At 52.0% G+C, this 14,384-nt stretch overlaps 1 protein-coding gene across 7 annotated transcripts in view; it reads right to left on the minus strand.

The window, feature by feature from the left end:
• The window catches only part of RANBP3 (RAN binding protein 3), a 53,578-nt gene extending 39,194 nt beyond the window's left edge, over positions 1–14,384 (minus strand). For 5 of the 7 annotated variants that reach the window (XM_039221330.1, XM_039221329.1, XM_039221327.1 and 2 more), the window contains exon 1: positions 14,274–14,384. In XM_039221330.1, coding sequence (XP_039077261.1) covers positions 14,274–14,298 — 25 coding nt within the window. In that variant the 5' untranslated portion in view covers positions 14,299–14,384. Of the gene's footprint in view, positions 1–13,531; positions 13,604–14,273 lie in introns of those variants that run through there. The other 2 variants (XM_039221328.1, XM_039221325.1) reach the window with 1 other exon arrangement.

Below are 14,384 nucleotides of genomic sequence, written 5' to 3' on the forward strand. Positions count from 1 at the left end.
AGGGATGAAGAAGGCAGGAGAAAGCGAGGAGCACCGGAAAAACTCAAAGAAGGTCAAGGTGGCGTCTGCTCTGTGCCTGCTACTTTACTAATGCTTGCAACATGCCAGCTGACTCCCCACCCTCAAGGCCAGACAGAAAACAGACCAACCAGCCCAGGGCCACAGGAGCAGAATGCGCCCCTGCCTCTACCGGATCCCGGGTCTGCACATTTATATCTGCGAGGTCTAGTGTAGAAGTTTCCAGAAGGTAAGCACCAATCATTCAGGCAGTTCCTTTCCTGAGGACAGGAGTTAAAGATGGCTCCAAAGAAGGCAGGGGTCCCTGATATGCAGGCTACTCCCGACCCAGGGGACCACAGACCACTCTCCCTACAGGGAGCATAACTCTGGGTAAAAGGGGGGGGGGGTCCAAGAAGGCGGGCCCTTCTCCTAAAGCAGAACTGAGCTGTGGCCCCGGCGCATAGAAAAGTCCTCAGATGCCTTGTTCGCAGGTGTGGGAAGTCCTAAAAGCCTTTCCCAAAAGCCACGTCCATAATCTAGTGTATGATGTCTGTGTCAGGGAGAGGGTCCATAGAATTCCTCCTCAAACAATGGTAAAGAGGCTCAAAACGAGACAGTTTTAAACAAGTGCCATACATGAGAGAATTAAGACAGTGGGCTTCCTGGTACTACCCCTATAAGTAGGCCAGGGACCAGGACTCAGAGTTTTACTGTCTTTTCCATCCAGAAACTGACTGGTGGCAAAACCCTAAAAAGAAAATGATGTATGTACCTATCTCACAGGCAGCAGGGATGGAGGAAGGAAAGGGGCACAAGAATGTTTAGCATGGAAGCCTGTGTAAGAAGGAAGAACCACCCCTTGGGGGCAGGGTGGGTGATGGCAATGCCCAGACAGGAGGAAAGGAGGTGGAGTCTCTGCCCCGGCTGCAAGCGCGGGAAGGAGAGCATGGAGCTGGCCTGGACCCCAGAGGTGGCCCCGGGACAGAAGACAATGCTTCTCCACCTCTGGGATAACAGATATCCTGGGCCTGGGATCCTATCTTTAGACTTCTCCCAGCCAGTGTCATGGGAGTCACAGCAAGGACACTCCCAACTGGGGTTTCCCAAAACCCTGGGATGGTGTCATGCGTGGTGTATTTATGGGCTGGGCAGGCACCTGGCCCCTCTGAATCGTTGCAACCACTTTTGGAGGGAGGTCACACCAAGATCTTTATTTTGCAGAAAAGGAAATGGAGACTCAGAGGGCGAGTGGCTTGCCCAAGGTCTCGCTGGTCTCCAACTGCATCTGAGCTACGCTGCCACCCACGTACAAGGGCCAAAGGGGGAAGTTATGACTTCAGTTTGCGTCCTTCCATATTTTCCGCTCGGCTGGGCCTTAGAGATAAGAAATAGCCACTCTTTTCTCCTGAGAAATAACATCAGGAAGAAAGCAGAGGCCAGTTAACATTCCAGAAAAACACAAAGGAAGATAGAGGGTGAATGATGAGTTTTAGGGTGACCATCTGCTTCAGACAAGGGTACGATCATGCCAACAGCAAATCTTTAGGATGGTCAAGGACAGACCGAAGACACACTCCAAGGTGTGGACGCTCTACAGTGAAACAAGATGTACTGCCTTCATCTTTCCAAGGTTTGACCATATACATAATGCCTTGCAGAACATATTCAGAACCTAAGCCGAAAACCCATTCTCCCCACGCTGCGGAAAGAGCACAGTACACAGGTACTGTGTGCAGGCCTGCCCTCCCAACAGGCTTTGACACCCCCAGTGGCTGCCTCCAACTTCTGTCTCTCAGGACTGTCTGCTAAACTAAACAGAAGAAAATATGTAGGCCCAGGAAAACAAAGAGAAGGGAATCTGGAATATCTTTGCCTGTTCTGTTTATTTCCCTCCTAAATGATGACTCAAACACCTGCCAGGAAACAGCCACCATCTGGAAAGCCACTTGGAATTCTTGACCAAAATGTCAGCAAGGTACTTGTGGAAAATGAGCTTTAATCCTGGACTGATGTGTCTTAATCTTCTTATCTGTGCAAAAAATATGGAAAGCATCTTGGCAACACAAATAACAGTATGTTAAGACGTGACAACTGCTTTAATCCTACAACACTTTCTATCTCAACCCTTCAAGTCATTTCTTTTCTCAGGAATTATTATAAACAGTTCTGTGCAGCAACATAAAGGTGAATTTGTCACTGATGTGTCAACTCTATTCGCCAACTAATTCTCTGGTGAAGAATAGATGATCTCAAACATGCTGTTGCTAGGTGATGCCTCTCTTGGTCTTGGTGTCCCACACAGCCCAGCTAGGAGAGGGTGGGGGGTCCCCTTAATTCCTTTTTTGGTACTAGAATACGTTTTCCCCCAAGCAACTCTCAACTGGCCTCAGAGAGATTACAGAGGGCACAGTCTTGGAAATGATGCTATCTTTTATTTTACGCACTTCTTTCTGGAATGCTCTTCATCCTGTCATTACCTTTACCCACTGAAATCCGAGCCACTTTTCAATGCTTCATCTAACTGCTGTGTCCCCATACTTCAAACAACAGTGCGAACAACACGCAACTCACGTTTGCTGAATGGTCTTTACTAGACCCAGCAGCAGGTGCTTTACACACCCAGTCTCATTTAATGCCATCACATTCCTGTGATGTACATTCCTGTTTATCGTCGCTGATCTGCAAATCATGAGATAAGACTGAGAGGCCTCAGACAAACAGTGCTTTGCTCCAAGTCACAAAGCTGGTAAGTCGTAGAGCTGGGACCAGAACCCTAAGTCTGACTTCCAAGCTGGATGCCTCGGGTCCCCTGAGATCCCACTGGGGCCAAGCCTCACTCTGACTCCTTTACTTCTACACAGATAGGCCCTATAGTCAAGCCCTCCTGCCCCTTCGTCTCCGCCCCACTCGCCTAGACTGTAAGTGGCTGTGACAGAACCTGGGCTTTGGGCACCTCTGTGCCTCGAATCCAAGAGAAACCCCATACACTTATACAAAGTCAGCAACTTCACCAAAAGAAAGAAGTTCAGGGAGCCAGTTTTGCCACACGTTTCTATTCTGCCACTAGGCGGCACGACACAGGCAGAGCTGAAGTGAAATAAAAGTGGCTGAAGGCTGGGGGAAAGTTCAGGAAAGACTGCAGAAATCACCCCCTCCTCCCGGAAGGAAATCTAAGAACTACAGAACTTCTGCTGAGGCAGCAGACCAAAACTGATGAAATGTGGGCTCTGATTTTTGTGTGCATTCAAATCGGCCTCAACCACTTGTGGCTGGGATCCTGGGCAAAACAACTTACCTTCCCTGTTCCCTGATCATCCAACAGGGATGGTACTACACCCCAGGCAGTTCCAGGGAGGATTAAATGAAATTATGCACACAAAGTGTTTCAGGAGTGGCTGGCACACAGCAGGAATTCCACCTTGGCATTACTGTCATTATAATTATGCTCAGAAAACTGCAAGAACATTGATGCCACCTTAAAGCATGGGTTTTGGATTCAAGGATTGTCTCCAACCTCCAGGTCTCCAACAATGATAAATGTCTCAAAATGTGGCCCTGTCTGAGGCTGCCCAGATTCCAGGACAACTCAAATGCTCAGTTGCTCAGAATCCCTCAAGCCCTGACCTGAAGGAAGGCTAACCAGTTACGCCCTGCTTGCAGCCACAACATTTACTGGGCCTCTACCATGGGCTGGACACCATGTCTGGCCCTGGAGACAGGATAAACGCCAGACAAGAGGTGCTATGAGGAAGAGACAGCAAGGTGGTGGGAAAGAGTCCTGGGAGAAGGGTACTGGAGGGGGAGTGGTTGGGGATGGCCTCCCTAAGGTGCCATTTGAACCTCAGACATTAAAGAAGACAGGCAGGTGAAGGCAGAGGGTATTGTGCAGAGAGCATCCCAAGTAGGAGAGTCCAAAGGATAGAGGCTAATGTGGCTCTTAGAAAATGTTAAGAAAATGTGCTGAGCTGTCAGCACAGAGCCCAATGTGGGGCTCGAACCCACAAATCGTGAGATCATGACCTGAGCCGAAGTCGGATGCTTAATCGACTGAGCCCCCCCAGGCGCCCCTGGATTTATCCAGTTTAAAGGGAGGCCAGAAGAGGAGTCTGAGCAGGGGAGGTTGATCTGGTTTATATCTGTATTTTTTTTTTTAAGTTCATTTATGTATTCTAGGACAGAGGGAGGGAGGAGCAGAGAGAGGGAGATAGAGAATCCCAAGCAGGCTCTGTGCTGTCAGGGCAGAGCCCAACACAGAGCTCAATCTCATGAATCATGACATCATGACCTGGGCCAAAATCAAATAGTTGGACGCTTAACTGACTGAACCACCCAGGCACCCCGACCTGGTTTATAGTTTTAAATGATCTCACTGTGTCCTCACACAATTCTTCCCGTTTTTGTGTGTGAGAAGTTTGGTAATAAAATGCTAGGGAAGGTCTCCCCGGAGGTGGTGAGGAGGACAGGTCTCATGGAGGCAGCACACGAGAGGGGACCAGTGAGGAGCCCTTGGGAGTCATCTAGATGACAAGCGGTGGTGCAAACAGCAACCCGGGCTAGTCCTGTGGCCTTGGAGACAGGGCAAAGTGGGTATTTGGGCAGATTTTGGAGACTGAGCCGGCTGGTGCCTTGGCTGTGGGAAGACAGAGGATGGTAACGGGGCCGTGAAAGTACATCCTGCTCACTCAGGGGCAGATGCTGTCAGCTGAAACAAGCCTTGCTCCTGCGGCAATGAGACCCTACAAGTAGGGGGTGGGGGCGCTCCACTGGTGCTGATAATGATGGATCGGGCCCTGGACTCTGACATCCCCAGGGGCTACTGCCACCAAAGCTCCAAGACATCCTTTATCCTGAGAAAAGGGTAGCCTGTGTCCTCACTTACAACCCGAGAAAGCCAAATTCGAAAAAACCATGTGCCCCATTCACACTCTATTACAAATGTGACACAGGCATCCTCTGGGTCAGCAAATTCCCGAAATTCTGTGTGGCAAACCTGGGGGAGTTCAACTAAAGCAAAGGCATTTTAAACTTACTGCACAGAGCAAGGCCTGCCTTCTAAACATGTGCATGGAATAACCACTCCAGTCTCTGCAAATACCGAGTTCTCTTTGAAAAGTATAGCCATGCACAATGCCCTACACAGGCCAGTCTTCCAGAAAACACGTGCCCATGAAGTCAATGCTACGGACCCACCAGAAAGGACTGACCATGGGCTCCTAAGCCCTATGGCTGGAGGGAGGCACACTGTCCCAGCAACTCTCCCTGCTTACATGGCCTTTGGCTCCAGCCCCTGTGAAATGGAATGGCCTGAACCGAGAGCATCTCTGGAGGTCCTTACATTGAACTTGAGACAGTGTCAAAGGTCACGGTTCCTCCTTAACAGAGATAAGAAATACAAGATCCCACTAATCTGCCAAAAGGCCATAATGGAATAAGAAGGTTGGGAGTGTGAGCCCTAAATTCCAGTTGGCAAACAACCTATTCCTGGATAATTTTATTTCATTTCATAGCCCAGTGCCTCTTACCCAGGGGAGATGTGCCCCTCGGGGACAGCAGGCGACGGCTGGAGACATTTCTGGTCACCACAATGTGGGGGAGCTGCTAATGATACCTAGCGGAAGGAGACCAGGGATGCTGATCAGTACCTACAATCCACAGGAGGGTCCCCAAACCATAAAGAATAATCCAACCCCAAATGTTAACCGTGGGGAGGTTGAGAAACTTTGCATTAATTATTTCGAAAATACTGAGTTAGATCTTAACTCACATTATACATCAAAATAAGTTCCCAGTGGGTCAGACAGGACAAACTGGGGTGCTCCCTAGCTTCTGTGAGTCACCTCTCCTCTCCCTCCCCAACGTGTGCAGCATCCTAGGACCCCAGAAGGTCAGATAATTGGGGAACGTAGTTTCTTGGAACTCAATGGACTCCCCTAACCCAGGGGTTCTTAAAATTCAGGTGATTCTGCCCGAGGGGACATCTGTCAATGTATGGAGATGCTTTTCCTTGTTGTGACTGGGGGTAGGGGTGTCAATGGCATCATACAGATAAAGGCCAGGGATACTGCTAAACATCCGGCAATGCCTTTTAGGACAGTCCCCACCAGCCCCGATGTCAATTACGCTGAGGTGGAGAAACATGGCTATAATCCAAAGGCAGCTTTCTCTCTACCCGGACATCAAACTGGACATCAAACTAGAAGAATAACATCTGGTAGTAACTGGCAGTATATCCCCACATGCCAGAGGGCTAATTACCCGTCACACGTTCTCTCTCAACAATGACCCTCAGGCTTGGTTAGCGTCATCCCCATTCTAAAGATGCAGAACAGAGGTCAAATACAGTGCCCAAGACCCTGGGCAAGTGAGTGGCAGAGGTCAGACACAAACCAAGGACAGTCAACGCAGGCATTTCCAATGTGCCCACGAGTAGTCAACCAGAGCCTGCCAGGCAGTCCCGGGTTAAAGCCGCCCCAGGCTGGAGACGAGGGAAAAACCAAGGCCGATCTCAGTGCAGGCCCCACCATCACACACCAGCAGTGCTCAAACTTCTTGATCTCGAGACTGCTTTCCACGTTTGTAAATTATTGAAGCTCTCCAAGAGCTTTTGTAAATGTTGCCTGTAGCTGCTGATACTTACGGTGTTAAAGAAATTAAAACTAAGAAAATACCAAACGTTAACTTATTTAAAGAAGTAAGTCCATAAAGGTTTAGGAAAAGTAAGTTTTTAAAATAAAAGAAAATTAGTGAGAAAAGTGGCATTATTTTCCATTGTGACAAATCTCTTTAATGTCCGCCTTAGGAGGAGACAGCAGCCCCTACCTGTTTCTGCAGTCCGTCTGCTGCCGTGCCCGCTGTCCACTCACAAGAGGGTGCAGTGGAAAGGACAGATAACGTTGTTGGTACTGTGATGAAAATTGTTTTGAACTTGCGGTCCCCTTGAAAAGGTCTTGGGGACTCCAAGAGGCCTCTGGACCATCTCGGAGAGTCGCTGCCACAAGCTGCTCTGGGTCCTAGCATTCCGAGGACAGGGACACCTGAATTCATTCCAGGCCCGTCAAAAGCTTTAGGCGGAGATCCCACGCTAACGTGCAGAGACAGCTGCGCCTGAGAGGTGGTACAATGGGGCTGAAACTCCAATGCCAACCAAGGTCAGGCAGGCACTGGAAAAGGAGAAGGTGGGCCAGGTCCCAGACTACTTGGTGGGGACTGTGGTGTCCCCGAGGGCACACAATCTACCTTAAGGGCGGCAGCTGCTCCCCAGTTCTGGCCACTCAGTACTGTGCAGGGCCACTGGAAGAGGCTGGTTCCTGCTTGTCAAGAGAAATCATAAACCTGCATTATTTCCCCCCTGAAATCTCTGAATTCTTAAGTGTTGGTCCCTAATTAAAAACAAACAAACAAACGCCTTTAAATGGGCCAAATGAAACATGTCTGCTTGCCCCCGAAGCAAGTTTGCAACTTCTGCCTGTGGTTTTTGACTCTGGCATCATGTCATAAAACATCTGTGGAGCTTTTTAAAGCTGCAGACACCTAGGACCTCCTGCAACCACTGCTGATGGGGCAGCCCAGGCGTCAGTTTTTATTTGCCTCAAGAGGCTCCTTAAAAAAGTGTGAAGTGCACTCAGGGTTAAGATTCAGGGCAAGTACTAGGCAGTAGCACCCTGAATGCTATGCTGAGATTGCCTAAGAACGAAGTAAAATGTAGGCATGCAGGGGCTTTTCTGAGGCCCTATGCTATCTGCTGCTCTACCAAGTAGTGCCAAGTCATACCAAACAGGGCTCCACGGGACCCTGGAAGGGTAAGGTGCACAGGTGGCAAAAACAAACCCCCTCCACACAAAACAAAGAACCCCTGCTGCCTGTGGCCACCTTCATCAGCACCACGAGATCCTGAATAATGATGCAAACTCACCTGCTTCAAAGTACCATGGAGAGCTACAGAGGCCGGGCCAGTACTCTGCAGCCTGCCTTCTCAGGGTTCTCCTAACAGGAGAAAGGCCCTTCTCAGATTCCTCAAATGGCCCTCATCTCCCACTCCACCCTGACTTGTTCCCCATGCACGGACTCACTACGTAGGCCAGAATTCAACCGGCACCTAAAAGGTCCCCTTTGCCACTGCCACGCAGTCACTCTTCCAAATGCCATTCTGAGCTCACCTGCTCTGGCCTCACTTCATTCCTATTGCCAGTTCCTCCACAGTATTAACACACACCAGGCCCTGAGTAGGCCAAGGGCCCAAAGACTGCGAGGGTAACAGCCCTGCTGCTGGGGTAATCCCATTCTCAGCCAACGGAGAGGCAGGCTGAAGACACGGTTCAAAAGTTTTGCAGAACTACGACCTTTCCTGTCTATACACTGGAGCCAAAACTTCAATTTTCTTCCAAGTCTATGGACTGAGCGGCCTCCGAGGTAGCCCAGCACTCAGCTACCGCAGGGCCCATCTGCAGGCAGAGTAGGCGGCACAGAGTCAAACACACACGTTCTGGTCTCAGGACCAACCCCAGAGTCCACGTTTATCGTAACTTCATGGACACTTTCAAAACAGCTGTCTCTCACTTACCCTAAAAATTAAGTTTAGGGCAGGGGAAGGGGACGGTGAGAATTTAGTGAACTGAGGACTCTAACTGTTTGGAGTTCTGGACGCACCATAAAAATTCACTGGTATCTCATTCTCTCAAGGGTTAGGCTTTATGTCAACAAGTAAGGTGAAAACTGAAAAAAGCCAAACCACCCTTGAAAACCGCTAGGGTGGCATCTGGTCTGGCGAGATCTGAGCTCCTCACCTGAGGGCAACTCTACCCCTCCAGGGGACACTGGGCAATGTCTGCAGACATTCTTGTCTGTCATGTCTGGGGGAGGGAGGAGGGTGAGAGAAGAGATCAGAGAAGCTGATCGACATCCTACAGGGCACAGGGCAGCACCACGACAAAGAATGACCTGGTCACAAGTGTCTACAGAGGCTGAGAAACCGGGGCTACACGACTGGATGGAAGGCAACATCGACCCCCGGGGGGCTGACAGCCCCCCTCACAGCTCACCGTGGGTCCATCTCATTCAGTGGGCTGGGTTCCCTCGCAGTATTCACACTCACTCCTTGCTCTCTTTCTGCTGAGAACTTAAGCCAAACCTGTCTACAACAGAGTCTACTGTAGTCAAAAACAGCTACCATTTACTGTTTATTACTGTGTGCAGAGATAGGTATTAAATAATTTATATGCATTAATTCATCCAGTGCTCATAGCAACCATGAAATAGACATGATTATCACGATTCTCATTTTACAGGTGAGAAAACTGAGGCTCAAAGGGGTTAAGATATTTGCTCAAAGTCACTCAGAGAGTACACGGCAGAGTCAAGACAGAAACCCAGTTCTCTGTAAGGTAAAGCCTGTGCCCTGTCATCACTTTATGTCAGTGGGTTTCAACCAAGGGTGATTCTCCTCACCCCCTGCCCCGGGATGTTCTGCAATGTCTAAGGACATTTTTGGTCATCATGACCCCTGGGCAGGCGTGCAGGGGAGGGTGTGTGCTACTGGCTAATAGTGGGTAGAGTCAAGGACAGGGCTATGCTGCTAAACGTCCTACAGTGCACAGGACAGCCCTCACATCAGAATCACTGGGCTCAAAATGTCAACAGGGCCAAAGTTAAGAACACCGCTTTATACCATCTCCCAGGTTTCCACCACCCATGTCCAGAGGCCAGCAAGGATTCTAATGTATACGGTATCTTTTAACACTGGGATGTGGAACACAAGATATCCTACAGCTCAAAGACAGTTTACTCATCCCTGCCCATTCTTTATCTTTACCAGAGACAAAATTCTGTCTTCAAATCCTAACATCCATCTACGATGCAAAATAACTCCAGGGACAGGATGATTAATGAGCTCAGGATACATCAATAGCAAAATGCCAAGGAGAATAGAATATCCGTGGATACAAGGGTAAAACACAAACACATTCTCCCTCTCCCCTAGAAAAGCATTCCAAGTGGACTTTAAAAGTCACAGACTACTAGAGTACTAAGAAAGGGCTGTGGGAGTTGCTGTCACCATCCCTGAAGAGATCACCATGGCAACAAAAGCCAACACGACGCTGTATGAGATACACAATTGGAAAAGTCTCTTTGTGCACTAGCACAGCACACCTAACCTGTCCTACCCGAGCCAATGGTTCTCAACCCTGGCTGCACATCTGCATCACCCATGCTGCTCTCTCACGGTGCGAAGGCTCAGGGCCCACCCAGCATCTCAAGGAACTGGAATGGGTGGGGTGTGGGGATTGAGCCTTTGTTGTTTTAAGAAAGCTCCCCCAGTGACTCAGTGGCCCGACTCAGGTGCAGAGTCATGACCTCAGACTCACAAGAGGTGGCAATGGCCCAGGGAAGAGAGACAGAAGGGTAGGGTGTGAAGATGGGCCGGCTTGAAATACCAAGTCTGAAAAGACAGAAGCTAAGAGGGCATCTGACCAGAGATTAAACAGCAGAGGAAAAGCACACGTCCTTCAGGCAGTCCCTGAAGCTTCAAAATGCACAGGCAAGAAAGCCCTGGTTTCCACAGCAGATCATAAATTACACCTTCCAGCAGGCTGTACAAGCCAAAAAGCCACTGAGATTTGATGTCCTGAGGACAACCACGCCAGAACTAGTGTCAGAGGGAAAGCACCAAGTGAGTGTGACATTTATCCGGCACAAACTTCAGGTACAAAACATTCTAATCCCCTAGCTTCTACTTACTGTTCAATTATGCAATCGGTAGCTCATATCGGCACATATGCTAGAAATTGTATCCCTGGAAAACGGGAATCCATAATTTCCCCCTTTATGCACAGAAGTATACCTCACAATCAGGGTCCTCACTGATGGATTCATTCATTCATTCCACAAACATTTCTCGGACACCTATGCTGCGCCAGGCACTGTTCTAGATGTAGGGAATCCGTCAGTGATCAGGACAGAAAGAAATCCTTGTCCTCGAGGAGCTAATATTCTAGAGGAGGAGTAAGGAGTCAGACAAACAAGTAAACTTAGCGTTTCAGAACAGTGAGTCTGTGGAGTAAAATAAAGCGGGATAAAGGGGACAGGGAATGCGGATCCAATTTAAAAGAGGCGAGCGGAGAAGTTCCCTGTAATAAACGAATGTTTGAGTAAAGCTGTGAAGGAGGGAAGGAGGGAGCCACAGGGATATCTGGGGGGAGACTGTTTCAGGGAGGGGAACCAGTAGGTCCAAAGGCATAAAGGAGGGAGAGTACAGTCCATTCAAGGGACACGAGGAAACCAGAGTGGGTCAAGCAGAACAAGTCAGGGGGAGTGAGGGGCGACAGGAGGACAGGGAGGCATCAGGGGGCCACTCCGGCCTCTGGGTTGAGTTGTTAGATGGGGAGGGGTGGAAGGGAGGCCCAATGGTGGAAGCCAGTGTTGGTGGGGAGAAGCGGTCACCTTCTGGAAACATACCAAGGTGTAAGTGACAGGATTTGCCGTGGCATAGGAGAGAGAGAGAAGTCAAGGGTGACTTTGAAGTTTTTGGCCTTTCCTACACACGGGAGGAAGACTGTGGGCTGGGGAGGTGTGGGGGGAAAGATGGGAATTTTGTTCGCTGCGTCCATGATGTGCTTAAATGCAGATGTCGACCATGATGTTGGATGTGGGAGTCTTGAGTTTGTGAAAATTAGTAACAGGAAAAACCTCACTGAAGTGGCCTTGTGGGACTAGAAAAGGGGGCCAAAATGGGCACCTTACCACTCAATGGAAATTAAAGGGAGAATTGTCAACTACAGCCCCCAAGAGAAGAAACACCAGCAGGAAAGAATGATCAATCGCACGCCCTGACGGAAGAGGTACACTGGATCTTCTAGAAGAAATCCACTGCCCCTGCAACTTCACCAGTGAGACACCGTCATCATCCTGAACTGCTTTTTCCCAGCAGACTCTCAATTCAAAACGACGTCTCCCAACTCTCCCCTACTTCCTAAAATAACGGTCCTCTCCTTTGTTGGCTGACTTGCCTGTGGTTTTGCCATAGCTTGCTCCTCTTAGAATTGCAATTCTCTGTTATTCCTGAAGAAGCCCATCTTGCTAGTTAAATAACTAATGGTATTGCTTTTAAGATTAACAAGTGCAAGAAACCAAACGGGCCAAATACGGAAATATGTAAAGTATGTCACAGTGATTCCCCTTTATCCACTCCCTCTTCTGCCTTTAACTGGATCTCACGAACTGGAATGCCTCCACCCTCCATGGCCCACTCCATCTCACAAAGAGAGACAAAGCACAAAATGGCAAGGGGTACATGGGGGCAGGGGCTCTGAAGCAAGACCACCTGCCTCACACCTCTGCTCCTTGCGAGCATCGTGACCTGCCCTGGACAGGAACTTAACCACTCCAGCTCCCTTTCCTCACCAAGAGAACGGGCTACCGGTACCTACTTCAAGGATCTTTTGTGAGTATTAGAACAGGACTCAAGCCTCTGCACGGTGCATTGGAACCATCCCCAACGCCCCACCAGGGTGGGCAGTTCTTTCTTTCAGGACTTCTTAGGGTTCGGTATGGAAATCTAAGGACACCCTCCGGAAGCAGGGAGCACCGCTTGGGGGAATCGGGATCAGGCAGGTACACGGCCCGCCTGAACTACAGTGGTGCACCTGTATCAACCAAGGGAGCTGAAAACAGGCCTCGGAAGTCCCGAAGCCACCGCGATGGCAACACCATTGCCTTAAGCCGACATCAGCTTATGGAGTGCCTCCTCAGGGGGACTGGGAACGGTAACCTTGTCAAAAACGCTCGGCTGAGATGTCAGCGCTCCAGAGAGGGGGGAATTCACACCGTCTCTGCCTCCCTCTGTCTCTGGCAGCGCAGCAGGAAAGGGCCAAAAAGCAGCCAGGGCTTTCAGCGGTCCATATCCCGCGGCCAGGCCTGAATGCAGGGAGACCAGGCGTGACGCTCAGGTGGCCACTAAGGATCTGGGGGAACTGGCGGGAATGGGGGACCGAGTTCAGGGGTGGGGAGTGGGGGAGCCGACCGGGTGTCCTCCGTCCTCGGCGTGGGGCAGGCCCGCGTAGGACGAGAACCCCACAGGATTCGCGGGTGGGCCTGCTCGGCGCCAGGCCAGGGAAAGGGGCAAGCCCGGGCCCCGAGACCGAAGGGGTGCGGGAGGGAGCGTGGCGCGCTGGACGACGACCAGGCCCGGAGGTCTATTTACATTTGAGACCAAGGCGCTGGAGCCGCGCCTCCCGCCCCCTTCAGGCCCCGACCTGGCTCGGGAGGCAGAAGGACCTCGGGGCCGTGGCCCCAGCGGCTTCCCAGGGCCTCTGGCCGGACAGTGGCAGGTCCGAGTCGGCGGGGAGTGATGGGCCGGGCCGGGGAGCCCAGCCTGAGGGGACGCAATGGGGGGCGGCTGTGAGGCCGGCTGGGCCGCTATTCCGGAGCACACAGGTCCCCCACACTCCAGGGTGCTCACCCCTCGGGCTTGTGGCCCCTGGGCCTCCCGCCGCCCGTTCCCTGGCCGCCAGCTGGCCCCCGACGGCGCCTCCCCTACCTTCGTTCGCCAGGTCCGCCATTTTACTTCCTTAAGCCCTCCCACAAGGCCCCGCGCCGGCCCGGGCTCGCCTGCTTTCTGCCAGAAACTCGCGCGCGTGCGCACTTCTCAAGCTGACGCTGAGCGAGGCCAGCAGCTCGCGCCTGCGCGCTGAGCCCGGCGCGGAATCGTGCTCCCGCTGGCGGTCCGAGCCCAGCCAGGCTCCGAGCCCGCGCTTGCGCACCAACTGCCCCCCGCCGCCTCTTCCCGCCGGCCAAGGGGGCGTGGGCGGGGCGGGGCGCGTGCGTCGCGAGCCTCGCGCGCGTCCCCAGCGACGCGGGAACCAAGGTTCTGTGAGGCGAGCGCGGAAGGCACCGGTTTCGACGCCCCGACTTTCTGCTGGTTTTCCGGGGGGAGGGTTCCTCGCGGCGGGAGCGTGAGCCGCCGAGGGAGCCACGACCGAGGCCTCCCCAGAGGTGATACCCTGGGTCTGTGTTTGGCGGGGGCGGGGGGACTGCGGGGCGTCAGTTTCCCCCTCTGAGGGCGCAGTACTTTGCACCAGCGTTTTCCTCAGGGCACGCGGGGCGGTGCGGGCGGCGGGCTGGTCAGAGGAGGGGGTCAGTCGGGGAGAGAGGGGTGCGGACTGGGGGGCGCGGCTCGAGGGACGCGGAGCTCGCCCGGCGCCGAGCGGGACGTCGAGGTTCTCCCGCCTGCGAACCGCGCCGAACAGCCCCGCGGGCGCGGGGGCCCCTTCTCGACTCACCTTCGCGGAGTCTCCCCGAACACATCCCCGGCTCTGCTTCCCCGCGCGCGGCCTCGAGTCTCCCCAGGGACGCCGCGCCGGCCCCGTGCGCGCAGAGCGGCCCGCGGACGA

Source organism: Hyaena hyaena, unplaced genomic scaffold (assembly GCF_003009895.1).
Source record: "Hyaena hyaena isolate Hyena2069 unplaced genomic scaffold, ASM300989v1 scaffold_988, whole genome shotgun sequence".
Classification (NCBI taxonomy): Eukaryota; Metazoa; Chordata; class Mammalia; order Carnivora; family Hyaenidae; genus Hyaena; species Hyaena hyaena.